This window comes from Limanda limanda, chromosome 18, assembly GCF_963576545.1.
Source record: "Limanda limanda chromosome 18, fLimLim1.1, whole genome shotgun sequence".
Taxonomy (NCBI): Eukaryota; Metazoa; Chordata; class Actinopteri; order Pleuronectiformes; family Pleuronectidae; genus Limanda; species Limanda limanda.
Genome location: NC_083653.1, coordinates 17,867,166 through 17,885,830, shown reverse-complemented (window position 1 = coordinate 17,885,830; position 18,665 = coordinate 17,867,166). Strand labels below are relative to the sequence as shown.

At 40.5% G+C, this 18,665-nt stretch overlaps 2 protein-coding genes across 3 annotated transcripts; one reads left to right on the top strand and one right to left on the bottom strand.

Moving 5' to 3' along the window:
- Positions 1-1,433: 1,433 nt before the first annotated feature.
- pla2g7 (phospholipase A2, group VII (platelet-activating factor acetylhydrolase, plasma)) lies at positions 1,434-8,716 on the bottom strand. Of its 2 annotated transcripts, none has more exons than XM_061091646.1 (11): positions 8,564-8,716; positions 7,713-7,840; positions 6,472-6,622; positions 6,076-6,169; positions 5,889-5,957; positions 4,583-4,748; positions 4,069-4,182; positions 3,052-3,143; positions 2,562-2,732; positions 2,317-2,465; positions 1,434-2,226 (listed from the first exon to the last, which is right to left on the bottom strand). In XM_061091646.1, exons 2-11 carry the CDS (start codon positions 7,806-7,808, stop codon positions 2,126-2,128), a joined length of 1,203 nt encoding a protein of 400 aa, XP_060947629.1. In that variant the 5' UTR covers positions 7,809-7,840; positions 8,564-8,716; the 3' UTR covers positions 1,434-2,125. The 2 variants fall into 2 exon arrangements, with proteins under 2 accessions (XP_060947629.1, XP_060947628.1); XM_061091645.1 differs by lacking the exon at positions 8,564-8,716 and adding an exon at positions 8,394-8,553.
- Positions 8,717-9,411: 695 nt separating this feature from the next.
- ints9 (integrator complex subunit 9) lies at positions 9,412-18,065 on the top strand. The gene is made up of 17 exons (XM_061091644.1): positions 9,412-9,491; positions 9,816-9,943; positions 10,088-10,148; positions 10,333-10,395; positions 10,744-10,883; positions 11,069-11,155; positions 11,372-11,492; positions 12,184-12,318; positions 12,612-12,723; positions 12,926-13,106; positions 13,923-13,983; positions 14,759-14,930; positions 15,049-15,173; positions 16,311-16,478; positions 16,778-16,876; positions 17,101-17,238; positions 17,720-18,065. Exons 1-17 carry the CDS (start codon positions 9,483-9,485, stop codon positions 17,894-17,896), a joined length of 1,977 nt encoding a protein of 658 aa, XP_060947627.1. The 5' UTR covers positions 9,412-9,482; the 3' UTR covers positions 17,897-18,065.
- The last annotated feature ends 600 nt before the right edge of the window (positions 18,066-18,665 follow it).

Genomic DNA, 18,665 nt, shown 5'->3' with positions numbered 1-18,665 from the left:
AGACTTTATTTGCCTAAATCACAGCTGCAACTCCTGCTCACTTTTTAAATAATACGTACATCTTTTTTTAATCAGGCAGTGTAACGATACCACAGAATCAATAGAAACAATTACAAGAATTGTGGAAGACCTCAGATAAAGAGGAATGAGGGACTGTAGTTTGAGAGATCTGTCAATGTTTGTGCGCACATATATGGAGGGTTATATAGTTACTAGGTTGTATGCTGAGGGTACTAAATGTAGAGGAGAGCAGAACTGTGAAGAAGTTGGGAACCTTCAACAGTCGAGCTTGACAAGAGAATAGCATCCAAGTGTTTCTCGTAGTCTGTAAGCATGTCCATCCAACAGTCTGGTACAGAGAACAAGGACCAGTATGAAACTTGTGATGAAGCGTATCACTGACACAACTGCCGAAATGTTGATGGGACAGCATGGCGATACAGAATATCTCCTTATAGTCAAGGACGGACATCAGGGTTGATAACACAATCGTTTTACAGTTGGATAAAGACAGACGACCTTTAATTCTCTACAATAAACCTAGTTTGATTATGAATTTTTGGTTCAACCGTTGAATGATGCTTGAATGATACTCAAGAGTAATTCTTGAAGTAGAAAACAGTATCTGGTTGGTTCTCTTAAGAATGCTCTCTGTGTTCACATTACAGGTTAAGTTCTGACCAATGATTGGCCACCAGTGCCAGATCATTTACACATTTAAACAGTTACTTCACTTTGTGTGACTGGAAAACAGCAGCGGTGACAGCACGCAGCCTCGTGGTGCACCAGTGTTTAAAACAAGCTCATCTGAGTAAACATCGACTCGGTGTGTGCAGAATGTAAGAAACCCTTGTTCTGTCTCAGCCAATATGCATGAGTCCATGACGTATGTGGAGGCGGCTTTGAAAGTATTAGGTCTGGTGTGTGGTGAAGACAAAGTTGTTGGTTGTGGACATCCAGCGTAAACACAAGTATTTTAATCATAATACTGAAAGGTTCAGTGTGTAAGATTTAGGTGAAAGGAATCTATTGGCAGAAATTGAATATAAAATAATCCTAATGATGTTTTCTCTAGTGTGTTTCATCTAAATTGTACAAATTGTTTTCTCTACCCTAGAACTGAGCCTTTATATTTAAATCGGAAGTGGATCATATTTACGTAGGCCGCCATGTTTTTTACAGTAGTCCAGACTGGACAACCTAAACACCTTTTTGAGTTTTTATAACAACCGAAGGCTACCACAGGTTCTCTCATGTTTGGAAGGGGAGAGTGGGGTGAGGGGTATTCAGCTGCAACATGCAACTCCACCACTAGATGTCACTACATTCTACACACTGAACCTTTAAGTATTACCCTATAGTGTCAAAACTTTAAAAAAAAAACGAGAAGGCACACTCAAAAGATGGAGTCACATATTTGAGATGACTTTTTTTGTATGCAAACCATATTTATTGGATTTGTCTTATATACAAATTTAGACAATGATTGTATAAAAGTAGAAGGCTGTTACATTTCATTGGACAGTACTTTTCTGGCACACATGGTTATTTTAAATGCAGCCTTTTAGTGTTGGTACACTTATAATGTTTTACTTGTATCTGTCAAATCAAGATGGATTCATTCATACAGCATCTTGGCTTATACTTATATATCTTTCTTTTTTCTCCATCTCATAGGATTCTCTTGTTAGGCTTCATCACATTCACACAGCAATCAGAGTAGCTTCTGGAAGATCTCCTGGAAGATCCTGTGTTCACACAGATGCTGAATAACAACATATCTCTCAGGTTTGATCTATTTACACTCAAAGATTAAAAATGATTAAAATGACGTCTCCAAGAAATTGCTGGTAATGGATTAATACAGTTTTCCCCAACATAAGTGTTGAGGTGCATGTGCGCAACATCCAGGCATCATGGAACAAACACTGCTACACTGAGTGTTTTGATCTTTCAAGGAAAACAAACCTTTCCTGCTGATGAGGTAGAGATCGCCTTTCCCCTTCTTTGCTCCTCAAAATGTTGGCACTGAGTCCATGTTAGATTCAAATGTTCTAGACATCTTGGGAGCGATCCACATGTGAGCACCCGGGTTCCCCTGCAGTATATGAGGCACAGTGGCAGGTCAGATGGAAGACTGAAGCACGGTGATATTAGTTCCTTGAATGAGGTTTTCATCCGCTCCGTCGATCAGAGGGTCCCACTGATTAAAGTTCTTCTGTAGACCTGCCATTAGAAAACAGAATTTTAAAATGTGCATATAGCCTTCGACAAATGATAAATCGGCAAAGATTGCGGGCTCGTTATTTCTCCTACCGAGATGGCGTTGCAGGAAGGCTAGTGTTGCTTTGTTGGAGAGGTCTATGGCGATCTCTGGGTCGATCTCTCCCTTCAGGTTCATCAGTTTACCGATCCAGTTTCCCGTCAGGAAGGTGAAGTCGGGGAAACTCTGGTGGACGGTGCCCCTGGGAGCCAGTTAGAGGAAATCTTCACCATTAGTTCAGAGGAAACAGATTTACCAAATCAAAATCTGCCAGCGACCTCAGTTGTGTGCTCTGTACCTGATAGTGATCATCTTCCTGTGGAGGACGGCTGAGTCCAGCTTCCTCATGCGGCTGATGTTCCCCGCCCACTGGAATTTCTCCGAGTTGATGAAGAAGAGCGGCTGCCTCACTCGGGGAAAGATTTCTTCATCTAAAGGAAACATCCAGGCATCCAGCGCTACGCCACACCTGATTTCACAGAGTAAGAAAATTGAAAAATAACATCCATAGGAATGATGCTCTCAATTCTTTTGAATACTAATACACATGACTCGAGATTTGGTACTGATACATTTCTTTTCACTGTTCTTCTAAAACATGTAGTTTATACACAAGCAGGTGTGCAGCTTCCTAAAACTGAGGGGATTATTATTCAGGATTTAAATATTGAACCGAAGTGTTTTCTTTCTTTCTAATTGACAGTTTGTTGGTGTAGAATGTATCGTTTCCCTGCTTCTCTTCAGTGAGAGGACATGATGGTGGAAGACACCTTTGTTAATCCACGTACTTGAATTTAACTTCTTTGCACAGAGTCTCGATCACTGTCGCTCCCCCGAAGGAATGTCCGATCGCCGCTATCCTACACAGATCCATGGAATTCTGTTGGTTCACAGAGGAGAAGAGCGAGTGATTAGCACAATCGAAATGTTAAACCTCAACAGTTACAGTTTCAGCTTCTGCTCTCTGGTCACAGTTTTACAGTTCCTTTGAATATTGGTTTCTCTCCTGACTCACACCACGTCCTTCTGCCACGTCTTGTGATAATGCTTCCAACAAACTCACGGACAGGGGTCACTACATGACCTCATTGTCGGAGGCAATAACAACTACAATGAATCCAAGGACTGTTATTTAATTAAATAAAATCCAATGTTGCATCCTGACCATAGCCTTTCTGATATTCCATGACGACAAATCTCTCTCCATTTTAGATACAGTTTCATCTAATGTCCGTCTTGTTTTTATGAAACACAGATACAGGTCATTCTAAGTCAATTCAGGAAGTTAATGAGCAAACTTAATGGAAACCAATGATACTGTACATGTGACAATAGAGCCTGAGATAAAAGATTTTTACTGCATTGAAAAATATACTTATTTATATATAATATAATATTTCCACTTTTGCTTGTTGTCTTTACTGTACTGATATTTAGTTGCTGCAATGGAAACTGACTGTGTAATTACTCAATTTATATTTCTCATCAACTTTTCCAAGGCCAAAATGTTATATCTAATCATTGTTATCTGCAGTGCTGTATATTGTTTTAGATTATATTGATTTGTTGGGAGTCGTTTGGGCTATGTTTGCTTCAAGTGATTTCATTCTTTGCTCTTCGAGTTTTGACACAGTCTTGTGATGGCACAATGCTGCTGCTTGTCACTAGTTTCTGTTCATAAAATGGAAACTTCTGCATTACCATGGTTTTATTGTCACAATAGCCCTTTCCCCAGCAGCCGTGTCTGTTGAAACGCATTGACCTCTTGACCTTTAAAAGTCAGGGTTGATGAAAAGGTTACTTACCTCCAGCGTGGTCCAGTCAAACTGCGACTGCAGAACATTGTGCACTTCTATCCCTGAGTTGATTTCAGTGAGTTTGTCCAGAGCTCGAATGCATTCATCTGCTCGCTGTTTCACCTGCGAGTGACAAAAAACATTCACACACATTTAGGAAAAGGACAAAGAGCACATTGAAGATTTCCACACTCGCACTTAAAAGCCAGTCTTTGAAATTCAACATAATAAAACTGATCAAAACAGTTAAGACAGCTCGATAAATGCAATGTGTGAGAAAGATCTCACAAATAAAAATAAACAGACTTAAACAAGTTTGATCATGAGCTGTGTATTTGTCACTGGGAGTGAAGTTCACGTGTTGTGTAATCCATCTGATGCTAATCCTGAAAGTATGAAAGAGGAATTATTTCTCCACCTCCACTTTGACACAGTGACTCTACTACGTCACTGGATTAACCTCTCAAAGTAGATCACTAATTCTTTTAAATAATTATTACAATAAAGTAGAAACACTACTGACCTGTTTATTTCTGAGGGTAAATTCACTCTCTCCGTGCTGCAGAGCTCTGTAGTACATCCACTCCCTCACCAAGCCGTCCTGGGCCGATGCTTTAGGGACATTGTCCTTCGCCGCCTCTGACGCCGTGTCCTCTCGAAAATAAAACGTAGCCGACGCTGACTCGTCTCTGCAGGAAACAGGAAAAGACAATGTGGCAAAAACATAATGATTCAAAGGCAAAGGAGGCCTTAACGTTGAGCTGGTATTTCTAAATTATAATTTGTTTATCTTTGCAAATTGAGCGCAAAGATAAATAAAGATGTGAGATTATTAGAAGGAAAAATAAGCGACTGATACATTATCCATTCATTCTTAAGGAAAAGACGCCAAAAATTGTCCGGTTCTAGTTAATTTACGACAAATTTAAAATATTCAGTCTATCAGATCAACAGGAATCAATTTGTCTCAAAACTTCACATACAACACAACAAGCTGTGACAACTTTTTCAATTCATTGAAGATTCAATAATTAGGCCAGAAAATAATCATTAGCTGCAGCCCAAAAGAGGAATATTGTCCTTTATGTCGATATATAGGTCATTAGATTTTTCTCACAGACTGAAGATACATTTAGTTCCAAGTGAATTCAAAATAAGAATTGTAGTCATCTGAGTTTCACACAAGCGGATGCACACAAACAAGAAGCATTCCAGTTGCAAACTTTGTTTCCTTGTTCAGACAAAAGAGCTTTTGGCGAAACTGTTAATAAAACAACAGTTATTTTCCTTTATGACGAGTTTGTTGGGTTTTGGGCAAAGACTGACTCGACAGTGTGACAGACGCACCACAGGCTGAGCGACTGGACTGACCTCTGACCACGTGTGGGTCTTATGTCACAGCTTTAAACCAGGTCACAGCGCTGCCACATGCTCTCTCTGTGGCTGTAGCCTTCAGCTGGCGGCTGAAATTCAATGAAATGCCACCTCCATCAACATGAGTGACAGACCAACTGTGGCCATTATGCTCATCTCCATATGATCCCCTTGTCGCAATACTGAAAAGAAATGTGATGACCTGGTTCGTACTATTGTCTGAACACCCTTTCCACTCCGACTCTACAGATAAACAGACGGCCGCTTATAGGTGAGACTGCCCTGTGATTGGGTGACATCCCGCTAGAGTTTCCTCCTACTGACACATGACCTTAATTTCACATTTTCTGTATGAATAAAGTAAATATTCCTCAAGATTCTACACACAACAATTTACAGCATTTAATCTGATTGAATAGTGATCAGAATCAGATAGAGACAGAGCTTGTAGTTACCTGTGTTCCACAGACGCCACGATGAAGCCCTGAGAGGCCAGCTCTGCACATACGGCCGAATACAAAGTCCTGATAAAACACCAGGAACGAGTCAATCACAACATTCATAGCGAGCGACAAGTGAGCAGGACTTTCCAATTCATTATGAGTAAATGACTGTAGCAGAGTCAAAAAACATATTGTGTACCTAAAGGCTCCCAGGCCATGTGAGAAGATAACGACAGGACATTTTTCATTTGACTTGAATGGAGCATCCAAGTACGCTGGGACCTTAAAGGACCCTGGAACAAACAGGAAATAAAAACATAAGCTTCACAAAACCCAGGTGAGTCACACTGTTGTTGCTTAATGGCAACGTATTTAACAGGACAAACTGGTTTTCAGTGAATTACAATAAAACCAGTTTCTAAGCTGATTTTCTAACTGAAGATAAATGAAGGGAAACATCTGCTTAGAATGAGTGAAAATACTTTATATTCATAAAACAACTATATTAAATTTGTTATTAATGAACAAATACAACATGCACTTGAATGAAACACATTTGAGATGGTCTACATTTTATAAATGGATGTTGCTTTACCAAAGAGGTAGTTGAAAATCTTTTCACTGATAGTCCTGTTGATCTTCATGAAGTCTGCCAGGCCGTTGAAATACTCCTTGCATGGGACCCAGTCGGGTTTCTCTGCTTTCTCAGTCTCTTGACAAGGATAGAAGAGCCGGAAGAAGGTGCCCTGTCGGGGGGACAGAAAATGGAAGAACCATGAGACAATCAATGAATTGCTGTTTATTGGTTATTATCTTATTCACAAACATGTGTGAATGGTCTTTTTGTGTACAGATGTTGTCTCTGTGAACTTTTAAACTCTTGTCACTGTTGAACTGCTACAAAAGTGACCAGTAAATGTTATAAAGGAGTTGATTAGTTGAGTGTCATTACAGGAGACTTATCAGTTGTTACAGAGGTCACCTTATCTGTAATCACCAACATGATGTGCTGTGTCTCTGCTCGTGCTTTTCTAAATGACGCCTGGCTTTATCCATTAGTGAAATTCATTGGCATGCTACATTAGAGTATATTGTTATTATTTTAGTTTTGCTCTAATGTTTAATGATCTTAAAAATGCTTTATGTTTTGCATATTGTTGTCCTTTATTTTTTTTATTTTGAACTTGTAAAGTGCCTTGTAACTGGGTTGTAAATCTTGTAAAAGGTGCTATACCAAATAATTTCCTCATATTTGTATTATTATTATTATTCCCTATGTCTAAATAAGTGTGTCCAGCTTTTACAGGTCATGATTTCCAAGTTATCACATCTCATCCCTTCTTTATCTAATTTCCCATATACTACTACTACTACTACCAACAAAAACAACCACAATAACATTAATAATAATAATACACTTAACTTAAATGACACCTTTCAAAACACAGTTACAATGTGCTTTACAAGTTACAAATCCAGAATTGAGGGCACACAATTGAAAACAACTGAGAGCAATCTGAAGGTCACTCAGAGCACAAATAGAAGAATAGCATTGTTACAGAGGAGAATGAGCAAAAACAAAATAAAGATTATAAAATGATTTAAACAGTCTGTAGCAGCAGAGCTAAATTAAAAGATGAACATAAATAGATGAACATAAAAAGTTGAATTGATCAATTAAGACCACAAGTCCTGAGAAAGCACTAACAAAGAAAGAGCGATTTCAAAAGAGGAAATCAGGAATTTGCCAGATGGATCTCCTGAGTGAGATCATGTGAAGTTATGTATAAAGAAGAGATAAACGACAGAAGGACACATGTGTGGTTGATCACCTACCTGTGTGGTGTGGTCCATCATGAAGTCGGTGCATCCCACAGGATTGGGGCCCTTGGCCGGAGGGATCCCGAGGTGGTGACTGCAGTTGTTCCCCATGGTGAAGTAACTGAGCGCGCACCCCCACTGATCTGTCAAGTACACACAGGAGAGCTTCACAGCAGCCTGGACAGGAAGCCACTACTGAGACATTCCTGCTGGAGGTAAAGTGACTCGGCAGAATATCCTCTGATGACTAAGCTACCTGTCAGCAGATTTAGAATACAGTCTGTCTAAATAATAATAATAATTATTAGTCTAGTGCCTTTAACAATGATCAAAGACACTTTACAGTTGATTAAAAAAAGCAGATAAAAGACATCTTAAGGTAATAAAATACACATGTCAATCACACATTGAGTTAAATATGATATAAATTAAATAGTATATAAAGTCATCAGAGCTATTTTCAACTACACGCGATTAATGATCTTCTATTAATGTGACAGGTGGCTTACAGGTGATGAGTAAATCGTTTGTGTTTTCCTCAGTTGTTAATAGTTTTTCAGCTGTTTCCTGCTGTAAAGGTTAGCTCCGTGTCAGTAGCAGCTCCACAGCTAACCCTAACCCTAACTGTGGCTCTAGTCGAGCACATGGCTGCCTATGGGCTGTCAGCGGGAATACAGGTGTGGTTCCAGCTCCTACCTGGACTCGCCCTCTTGTAAATCCTCTTCACTAACAACTGTACAAATCCTCCATGAGAAAACATCGACCCCGGTTCGTGTCAGAGGCGAGCTATGGCTAACTGGGTGTCCTCTGGTCAGCCTGGTAGCCACAGAAACTATTCATCAACAACAACAACAACAACAACCTACCGGAGATACAGGAAAGCGTCGGCGGCCAGTGTTACTACATCAGTTTCCCAACATGACCTCGCAAGGGAAATGACTGTGTGTGACACTTGGGAGGGGTTTGACAGGTTGTTGCTGTTGCTGTTAGCTACGTAGCATAGGGAGCGCCTAACCCAGAGCTGGGAATGGAGTAAAGACGCAGCAGCGGTCTGTTTTCCTCTCTCTCCCAGCTCACACCAGCGGCACCTTCAAAACGGATGCGCGTTTACTTCAGGTGTTACGGTAAAAAAAACGCTCGGATCAGAAATTAATTATTGAAAGTTTAATGTCGCGTGGGAGTTTGTTAAAATAAGTAAAACTAATATTGCTTTACAAGGGTGAGGTGAAATATCTGTGTCACCTCTCAAGGAACTTTTTATAACAATATTAAAAATGTGTGCCATAGTGAAAAAGTAGCCAACTTTGCGTTGAAGTTTCTTTAAAATTTTAAATAAAAAACTTCTGAGACTTGACACCCAGACAGTGAGGGTCAAGGATTAAAAAATAATAATATTTATAAATAGCCATAATGGAAAAGTAGCCAACTTTACCTTGAAGTTTCTCAATTGTTCAGGTGTAATTACAGCATGTGCCTCCGTTGCCCTCTCAGGTGTGAACTCCTCACTGTATAACATAATATAATAATCCTGCTTAGATCCATGAAACGTGATCGACGATCGATTATCAGGATCTTTGAGGCGAACTGCTCATTTCCTTCACAAGGAAAACAAGCGCTGATAAATTCGCTTTGCAATAGTGCGTTCCTGAAGTTACACTCCATTTCTGTAGGGGGCGGCATCGGGCGAACCTCACATAAACAAAGCGGAGACAAGGGAAGCAGTGTGGAAGGATGCCGTGCAGGCTGTCTTTAAACTAACTCATCAGCCGTCATTTGTGATACAAAATGAAATTGGTGAGTAAACATGTCAACAGTAAAGAGCAGAGATAATGTTTAAACAGTCATAAACCCTATTCATCAATAAAAACCTGTTAGCAAATCGTTTAAGGGGCTAAAACCTCCCTGTCTATTTCTCTGGGGTTAGCAAGGCAGCTAACAGTTAACTCTATAAGCTACATACTCGGTTATTAGAGTCAACTGGATCATCTTGATAATGAGACTATGCACACACACACACACACACCCTGCTTCTTCAAACGTGCACAGTGCTGTTGGTACATAGATATTTGATTCCTCGTGTGTGTTTGCCCCCCCCCCCCCCCCCCCCCCCCCCTGCAGTACTGTCTGTCAGGTCACCCCACGTTGCCCTGCAATGTCCTCAAGTTCAAATCCACCACCATCATGCTGGACTGTGGGCTGGACACCACCTCTGTCCTCAACTTCCTGCCCCTGCCTCTGGTGCACAGGTGAGTCCCTGCTATCAACGCTGCTGTCCAGGTTTTGAAGCGTATGTTTTTGTTTTTAATTTACAGTGAGGTGGTAAACTTCTGTACTTTTCTTTATTCTTTTGCTTTTGCTCTGAATACAAAATGCTTTTTTGTCCTTCTTAGCCCAAGACTCTCCAAGCTGCCGGGCTGGGTCTCCAAGGATGGAAATGTAAACTTGGAGAAGGTAAGAGCAGCTGTTTTTTTTTACTGCGTTTGCTCCACTCAGAATTAAACTGTACCTGCATGTGAGGTCATCTTAAGTAGTTTCAATATATCTATATTTCTGTCAAGTGTTAATGTATTAAGAACTGTCCACAATGATGTCCCTCAAAAGTAATCAAACTACTTCCTTCCTTCCTTGTGCATAGGAGCTGAAGGAATGTGCAAAGCGGGTGTTTGTGGATTCTCAGCCTGAGTTCTGTCTCCCTGAGGTAGGAAACCTACCCACCTCACATAATAGAAATGTTGTAATGGAAAATGTATAATTAGTTGCAAGAGGGATTCATGTGAAAGAAGATGATTTGTAGTTGTGTTTATCAGACTATTTGATTTTTAAATCAAGACTAGACCCACATTTGGTTCATCATCACTTGGGTAGATTTTACAAAGCAAGGATATGATAACATAATCTATTATATTGACTATGGTAAAGAACATGTGATTGAAACAGTTATTTTTCATTTACACGACCTACTATAAAAATATGAATTATAATAAATATTATCCTTAATATATGTATTTAATCTGATTTAATTGTTGTTGTTTTTTGTCAACCACAGAAGGAACTTCTGGATCTATCTAATATTGATGTCATCCTCATTTCCAACTATCACTGTATGATGGCGCTGCCCTACATCACTGAACACACAGGCTTCACAGGAACAGTGTATGCCACAGAACCCACTTTGCAGATTGGCAGGTAAGGACACATATCCAGATGTCTAAACCACTTTATATGCTTTTTCTGTACTGTTTACTCAAATGAGTTTGAAGATTAATATATTCACGCTTGGGTACTTTATTGATGTCATATCTTGATCCATAAGACAGCCCCTCGGCCTTCAAACATTTAAGGAAAGCTGCTTCTTGCTGTTCTTCCCTCAGACTCCTGATGGAGGAGTTGGTGAACTTCATGGAAAGAGTTCCCAAATCCCAGTCTGCCACCTGCTGGAAAAACAAGGAATTACAGAGGTCGGTGAACTGTTTAATACAGATAAAGAATTAAAATAAAAAAAAATCAATTACAAATGGTTGGAGGTTTGGAAAATATTTGTCTTCGGTGTCACTTGTCTTGGTTTGATTTGAATGACAAATAATAAAAAAAATAAATGTACTGATAAACCATAATTGACAGATGCTTTTAACTTGATACAAAATAACATAAATAAATTGTTTTTGGTGTATTAGGATGCTCCCAGGGCCTCTGAAGGATGCGACGGACGTGTGGGCATGGAAGCGATGCTACAGTATGCTGGAGGTGAACTCTGCCCTTAGTAAAGTGCAGCTTGTTGGCTATTCACAGAAAGTGGTAAGAACATCCTTTGTCCCTCTCATTCTATTCCCAAACATGAATCTGGATAATAGTGTGTTTCTCCCATTAATTAATTCACACTGCTAAATAACATAATAGATCTCTAACAAAGCATCCCTTGCCATGCAGCTACCACACAAACAGAACACAGAAAGAATCCAAGTTTGCGAGTAGTAACACTCAAAACTATGAAACTTAAAAATCAAAGGGAAAAGTTTGTAGATTTCAATGTTAATGTTTTTCACATGTTTTTCTCTGGTGTTAGCTCCCAGTACAGGGGGGGCTGGTCCAGCTCTCCGTTTATAGAGTCTGAGTCAATATAGCCACATAGAATTGTATTCTAATAGCGCTTCAGAGACGGAATAAACTTGTGGGAGGAGACTCGCCTATCTTTCATCTGCCTACATCCAAACTCCTATTCTGCTTCCACTGATGAAGCAGCGACAGAGTAACTCTTTGACTTAAATACATCAATCAGTCCCACTGGTTAATGGCAGCTCTCCTCTTATAGATCTGAGCTCTTGGTAAATTGCTAACTTGGCAAAAGTAACCTTTAAGGACCATCAACCGAGTTAAACACACTTTGGTGCAGAGTAATGCTTGTTAATGCTACCAAATAGCTGGATCTGTCCTCTTTCTGTTTTTCAAAATGTTACTGTTGTCATAATGATAACTTCTCTCTCTCCAGGAACTGTTTGGAGCTGTACAGGTATCCCCCTTAAGTTCTGGTTACTCGTTGGGCAGCTCTAACTGGATCATTCAGTCTCATCATGAGAAAGTGGCCTATGTGTCGGGTTCATCCCTCCTCACCACACATCCACAGGTAGGTGAACAGGAATATAACGGAAGGAAATGACACATGGGGTCCTTGAAAACCTGTAATGACCAAGAATGTTATTTTGTCAAAAGCGTGCAATCGGATGTGTAATGGATGTAAACTGCATTTGAGAGAAATCATCTTCAAATGATCTTCAAACTGGAAATATCAAACTCTCCTCATGTATCTCCGTTTTAAACCAGTATGTTTTTCTCACTCGGTGCTTGTGTTGTCTAGTTGAAGAGCATCTTTCAGTGGTCTGATAAATATAAGAAGTACGTCCTCTTCTCTTCTCCTAGCCGATGGACCAAAGCTCATTGAAGAACAGTGATGTTTTGATCCTGACCGGCCTCACCCAGATGCCCACCGCTAACCCAGACGGCATGCTGGGAGAATTCTGCAGCAACCTGGGTACATTTATATTTATTAGATAGATCTCAGTCAGTTTATTAAGGAAGTAGGTGTCTAAATAAAATTGTTTTGATATGTTCATGCTGTAAACTGGAAATAAATGATAATGAGGGTTTGTCCCTAAACATTGTTTAATTTATTGAGGAATAACATTGTATGTGCTCATTTTTTATGGTATTTATTATTTCTCTTTTACCTGTAGCCATGACTATTCGTGCTGGAGGCAACGTGCTGGTTCCGTGCTACTCCTCAGGAGTGATTTACGACCTGCTGGAGTGTCTGTACCAGTTCATCGAGAGTGCCAGCCTGGGCACCACACCCTTCTACTTCATCTCACCTGTTGCCAACAGCTCCCTGGAGTTCTCTCAGATCTTTGCCGAGTGGTGAGCAGCTGTTTTATCAAAATGTACTTACTCTCTGATGGTGATGGAGACAGAATCAAACATCTCAACAGTTGCAGAATAAGCACATAACCTTATGAACAAATATAACTAACAGCACATCAGCGCATCACCGCACAAACTGAGGCAAAAAAAAGTTTATTTCTAAGTTTAAAGACAGCAGTTTAACATGCTTTTACCAAAAAGTATCAATATAACAGATCAAACATTTCAAATTTACTCTCAAATTTTTCACCAGCCGCGGTGTTGAAACAATGACACAATTACTGGCGCTGAGTACTGACTTTGTGGATGATAGAATAGAATACCTATATATTAGAGTAGGGGTCAGTGATGAGTGGATCATTTTCAGACACAGTCCATATTCACACTACGGCCTTTTTCCTTTCACATCACACTCAGTTTAAATGAGTAGTACAACATTATTCTGTTCAGTATTTGAGCTTCCTTCCCCAAGCGCGATGTTGAAGAAATGGCTGCTGTGTGAATATGTTCTATTGCTGGTGAAGTCAGGTACCTACCAATTGTTGATTGCAGCAATACTTATTCACCGATTATGATTTTCTGGCAATGTGTTTTACAGCATGTTGTTGTTTCTGTGAAATATAACTACAGTACTGGTACAGCACAGTCAAACACTCTCCCGTCCACACCCATGCTGATTGGATTGTTTTGTTTCGCTTCACTGTTGTGGATTACCTGATACAGTATTTGATCTCATGCACTTGTTGATACCTCACAGGATCATTCTGTAATGTCATGATTTGGGTTTTGATAATTCCTGTTTGATCATTTCAGGCTCTGTCACAACAAGCAATCCAAGGTGTATCTCCCAGAGCCTCCGTTCCCTCACGCTGAGGTGAGTCCTACAGCTGCTGTTTATCATTTTTGAACAAGTCAAAAACTGTGTTAAACAGGAGATTTTGATCAGATTAGTTATTTAATTAAAACAATGTACGCAACCAGTGTCCTCAAACAAACTGTCCCTATTTTGAACTATAAGTAGCTACTATGGACGGAATTAAGGCCCGACCAATATATTGATTGGATGATAAAAATCGGCCGATATGAGCCTTTTGCAGACATATCGCTATCTGCATTTATGTTTGTCAGTATGGAAACTTTTATTTTATTTTTATTCAATTTCCCTTTTTTTAAATAGAAAATCTTATTATAATAATATTTAATAATATTATTAAAAAAAGTTATTCCCTAATAAAGTTTATGCTTATAAACAACATCGTAAGAGTTATTTTAAGTACATAAATATATTGACGGAAATATTGGCAGCTGAAATATATTGGAATTTTGCCCCCAGAAATCCATTTAGTGGAAGTAGAGTGTGTAAACCTTTGTCTTTGCTGATTCGAGTCAACAAGCGAGTCCCGTGTCTCCCATGTGTCCTTATCTTGGACACAGTCAGCCCAGTGCTTTCTGTGCTGACTGAATACTCTTCTCTTCACGTGTGGTCGTGTTGACACGTAAAGAGTTGGTAAAGATCTTTACGGCATGTTTTGTAGCTGACTTGTCAAACAAAGGCTAAATAAGATTTGTGTATTTGATGTTGGGTGAGCTCGGCAAATACACTGATGTCGGCTTCTATCTCACACTTTCTGTGTCATTGGTTGTTTTAGCTGATCCAAACCAACAAGCTGAAACACTACCCCAGTATTCACGGAGACTTCAGCATCGAGTTCCGTCAGCCGTGTGTGGTTTTCACCGGCCATCCCTCTCTGCGCTTCGGGGACGTGGTTCACTTCATGGAGCTGTGGGGCAAGTCCAGCCTCAACACCATCATCTTTACGGGTAACTTACAAACACTGCTGGGCCATAAGCTACACATGACTGAGAAGACGTCCTTGTGTGAATATGAAACAGACACGTTGCTTCTAAAAGCCTGCGTCTTTCTCTTTCTGCTCACCAGAGCCAGACTTTTCCTACCTGGATGCCCTGGCTCCCTACCAGCCGCTGGCCATGAAGTGTGTTTACTGTCCCATCGACACACGGCTCAACTTCCACCAAGTATCAAAGCTGCTGAAGGAAGTGCAGGTATGTTGATTACACTGAATTGTCAAGTTAGAATCCCATTCACAAACTAGTCACTCAGTAGTGTGCACACCCCTGCTAAGACCCGACAGTCCCTTTTATGACACCACATTCAAATTCACCAGATCCAGATTTTTATTTAGATCTGTACAAAATTGCACACACTCTTTCCAATTCCCTAAACAAGTCAGATTTGTTTCATCAAAATTCATGAGGTATTCCTTGAGAAATCCACAATCCATATCACAAATGTTATAGAAAAATAAACTTAATCTGGATCTGCCCCGATCCGTAACCACACCAAAATATGTTGCCGTCCTCCCCGGTCATGATCCACCCCTCTATAAAGTTTCATAGAAACCAGTTGAGTAATTTTTTGCTTAATCTCCTAAACAAAGACAAAAACATAATTCTGTGTCAGAGGTGGTAAGACGGTATTTTACTGTGAGCACTTTTCCCACAGGGAGCATTAAAGTAAATATGCAGGGGTAGTACATGTATTACACCAACATGTTATAATTTGAGTTCATAGAGGGATTCTTACAAATTGGTAAATAGATGATAATGACTGAGAAGCATCAGGATTGTGTTGCTCAGAAATAGCTGCTATCGTGGGTTGTCTTTACACGCAACACTGGTAAAAAGAGGGATGTGCAAGTAGCAGGTAATGACTGAATGAGTCAGAATCAGTCCTGTGGGTGAAACTATAGACTCTTATCAAACAGCAGCCATGTTAACGTGAAATGACACAGGGTTGTTGAGAATTCATATTTCTGTACTAGGGTGTGGAAATCCTCCGAAATGCTACACAATCTCACACACCTACCTCATACAACTGCGATCACATTGCAATTCAACTCCCGTGTTGTCACTTCAACATAAAACTCTAATGCATTTTCAAATGAACCAAGTTTAAGAAAATCAGTTTATCTTTTAATAGCCTGGATTATTATGTAAACCACTTTGGAACAGGGCCCTGCTTTATCTTTAACCGTAGTTAAAAACATATTACAACAAATTTGAGAGTGAAAGTAAAGACTCAAAAGTTTAGAAGGTGGACCTTCTGCTACATGAGCAGCACATGGGCCCTGTGCTGCTACCAGGACTTGATCCCTTGTTTCCTGTGTTTCCCTTTGGCAGCCCCTCCATGTGGTGTGTCCAGAGCAGTACACCCAGCCTCCACTCACCCAGTCCCACCGCTCTGATCTGATGCTGGAGCTGCAGCCCCCCCCTATGCCCTACAGACGCTGCTCGGTGCTCAACCTGCCCTTCAGACGCCGCTACGAGCGTGTCTACATCCTTCCTGAGGTGAGCCCCAGCACAGCAGCAGTCACTCGCATGAATATATTCTTCTTCAACTTATCTGGTTCAAGGGCTTGATAAAGTCAGAAGACTGTGTTGAATAAAAGATAAAAGCAGCACCTTCAGAGGCAGATGGTGAGTGAATCTTTCAAATTCTCTGGTGTTTTCAGGAAACAATGACATATGGTGAATAAGAAGCTGCCAGAATTCAAGATTGAAATGCATAATGGAAGTATTAAGACTCCTGTCAGAAAGCAGATGGCCAATTTTCATATCTTTAAATCTGATTCTCCCCCCGTTCCTAGCTGGCCAACTCCCTGGTGCCCTCTGAGGTGAAGCCTGGCATCTCCGTGGCAACCGTATCTGCTGTGCTACACTCCAAAGACAACAAGCACACGCTGCAGGTGAGTTGGTTGAGGTCGCACCGTGAAACATCTACCTGGACGATTGTAGTTGTGTATTCTGTGAAAGTCGGGCTACATCCATACGACTACTTTGTACTTCTACGCCCAGTGTACTTAAAGAGTCAGTGCTCGTGATTGTGTGTTTTACAATGCCGTTTCAAACACGGTAATATTGATGTAGCCTCGGAGTCAACTAACTGTTTTCTCTCATCTTGTGTTGCCAGTCGGTGCCCAAACCCCCTCCAGCACCCCCCAGCAAAAAGAGAAAGCGGGTGATGGAGGAGCCCCCTGTGGTGCAAGCTCCCAAAGCCCTGCTGAGTGGAGCTGTGCCCCTTGAAGCTTTCCTGGCCACATTACAAAAGGTGGGAAACCTGCAGACATTGGTCTCAGTGTTGTTTTTTACAACAGCCGGCAGTTACAATTAATGTGTTATTTGCCTTCTTGTCATTGGAGGACATTTCACGCAGCTTGAGTATTCCCGCTGGAGCCCTGCATCTCATCCCATCTCACATTACAAGCTCCCAATGGCCAAACATTACTGGGATTACTACTTTACAGCAGAGAGCAGTGGTTTTCCACAGCAGATTTCAGGAAATAAAACTCAGACATTTTTTATTTAATGAAATGTATAAGCATGTTCCTGCAATAGAAGATTTTACTACCTCCCACTACTTTGACATTTCCATCAGAATTTTTTAGTTTTAGTAGCCTATACCATCTGTTTTTTAATAGATCTTGGCACAAACATAAACTTTAGAACAGCATTTTCTTATTAATCTTGCTTAACCAGGACAACAAAACACATCATGCATGAAAAGTTTGTGTTCATGTCCTCATTTGCAGCATGGGATCTCAGAGGTGAAAGTGGAGGAGACGGCAGACGGACACATCCTGCACCTGCAGGCCGACGACACGCTGATCCAGCTGGAGGAGGACGGGACGCACATCGTCTGTGACAACAACGAGCCGCTGCGCACCACGCTCCGAGACCTGGTCCTGCGCTTCCTGCAGAAACTCTGACCCGACTCCTCTTCACAGCTTCTCTTCTCTGTTGGTTTTTAAACAGTGTTTCTGCTTTGTTGTTGGACAGCAACAGAATCGTCATGAGAGGATGAAACTCTCACCTCAGTCAAATTTAACACTGTAACAATTACAATGGTCTCATTGTAAAGTCCAGTTAAATTTTGTAAAATAGTATTTTGTATTAAAAGATTTTTCAAAGAATGCTCAATATCCTCTGTGATTCTTTCGTCACTAAAGAAAGTGTGAAACGTCTAAATAACAATGCAGAGACCATCTGTCATGAGCGGAGGTTTTCCAAAGGAGGAAGTGAGAAGAAAAACAGAACCACAAACTGTAGGTTTCCTCTGGGTTTACTCATCGTAATATCACTTCCAATTCCCTTAATACAACTTTATAATTTGCATTGGCTCCATTAAAATTGGAAAACCAGATGTCATCTTGTCAGTTTGTGAGCAACTCATTAGCGGGAGAGCCTGAAAATTCCCAGACGTGGTAGCATCTGTCTACAAAATGTTCTTAATTGTGTCTGAATAAAGTTCTCAGTTTATACTCTTCAGAAGCAAACGGCTCAATCCTGTGCTAAGTCTTTTTCACAGAAGTAATTTCCTTGTCATGGCAGGTAGGCTATAGTCTCTCTATTGTAAAATGAAACCTGACACTATTTGGTTAAGATTCTTCCATTTTTGGGTTGGTGAATGAGAGTTACAGAGAGGCTTGGATACACTGTTAGTAACACGTGTGCTTGTCCCTCTACGGCAGGTCAACA

Coding starts and splice junctions, on each gene's coding strand:
- pla2g7 (XM_061091645.1), bottom strand. CDS start 8,457: ATGTTTTCTCATGGAGGATTTGTACAGTTGTTAGTGAAGAGGATTTAC. Junction 6,170..6,471: donor GATTTTCAACTACCTCTTTG/GTAAAGCAACAT, acceptor TGTTTGTTCCAG/GGTCCTTTAAGGTCCCAGCG. Junction 2,227..2,316: donor CTTCCTGCAACGCCATCTCG/GTAGGAGAAATA, acceptor TTCTAATGGCAG/GTCTACAGAAGAACTTTAAT.
- ints9 (XM_061091644.1), top strand. Junction 13,107..13,922: donor TCTCAGATCTTTGCCGAGTG/GTGAGCAGCTGT, acceptor TGATCATTTCAG/GCTCTGTCACAACAAGCAAT. Junction 17,239..17,719: donor TCCTGGCCACATTACAAAAG/GTGGGAAACCTG, acceptor CCTCATTTGCAG/CATGGGATCTCAGAGGTGAA.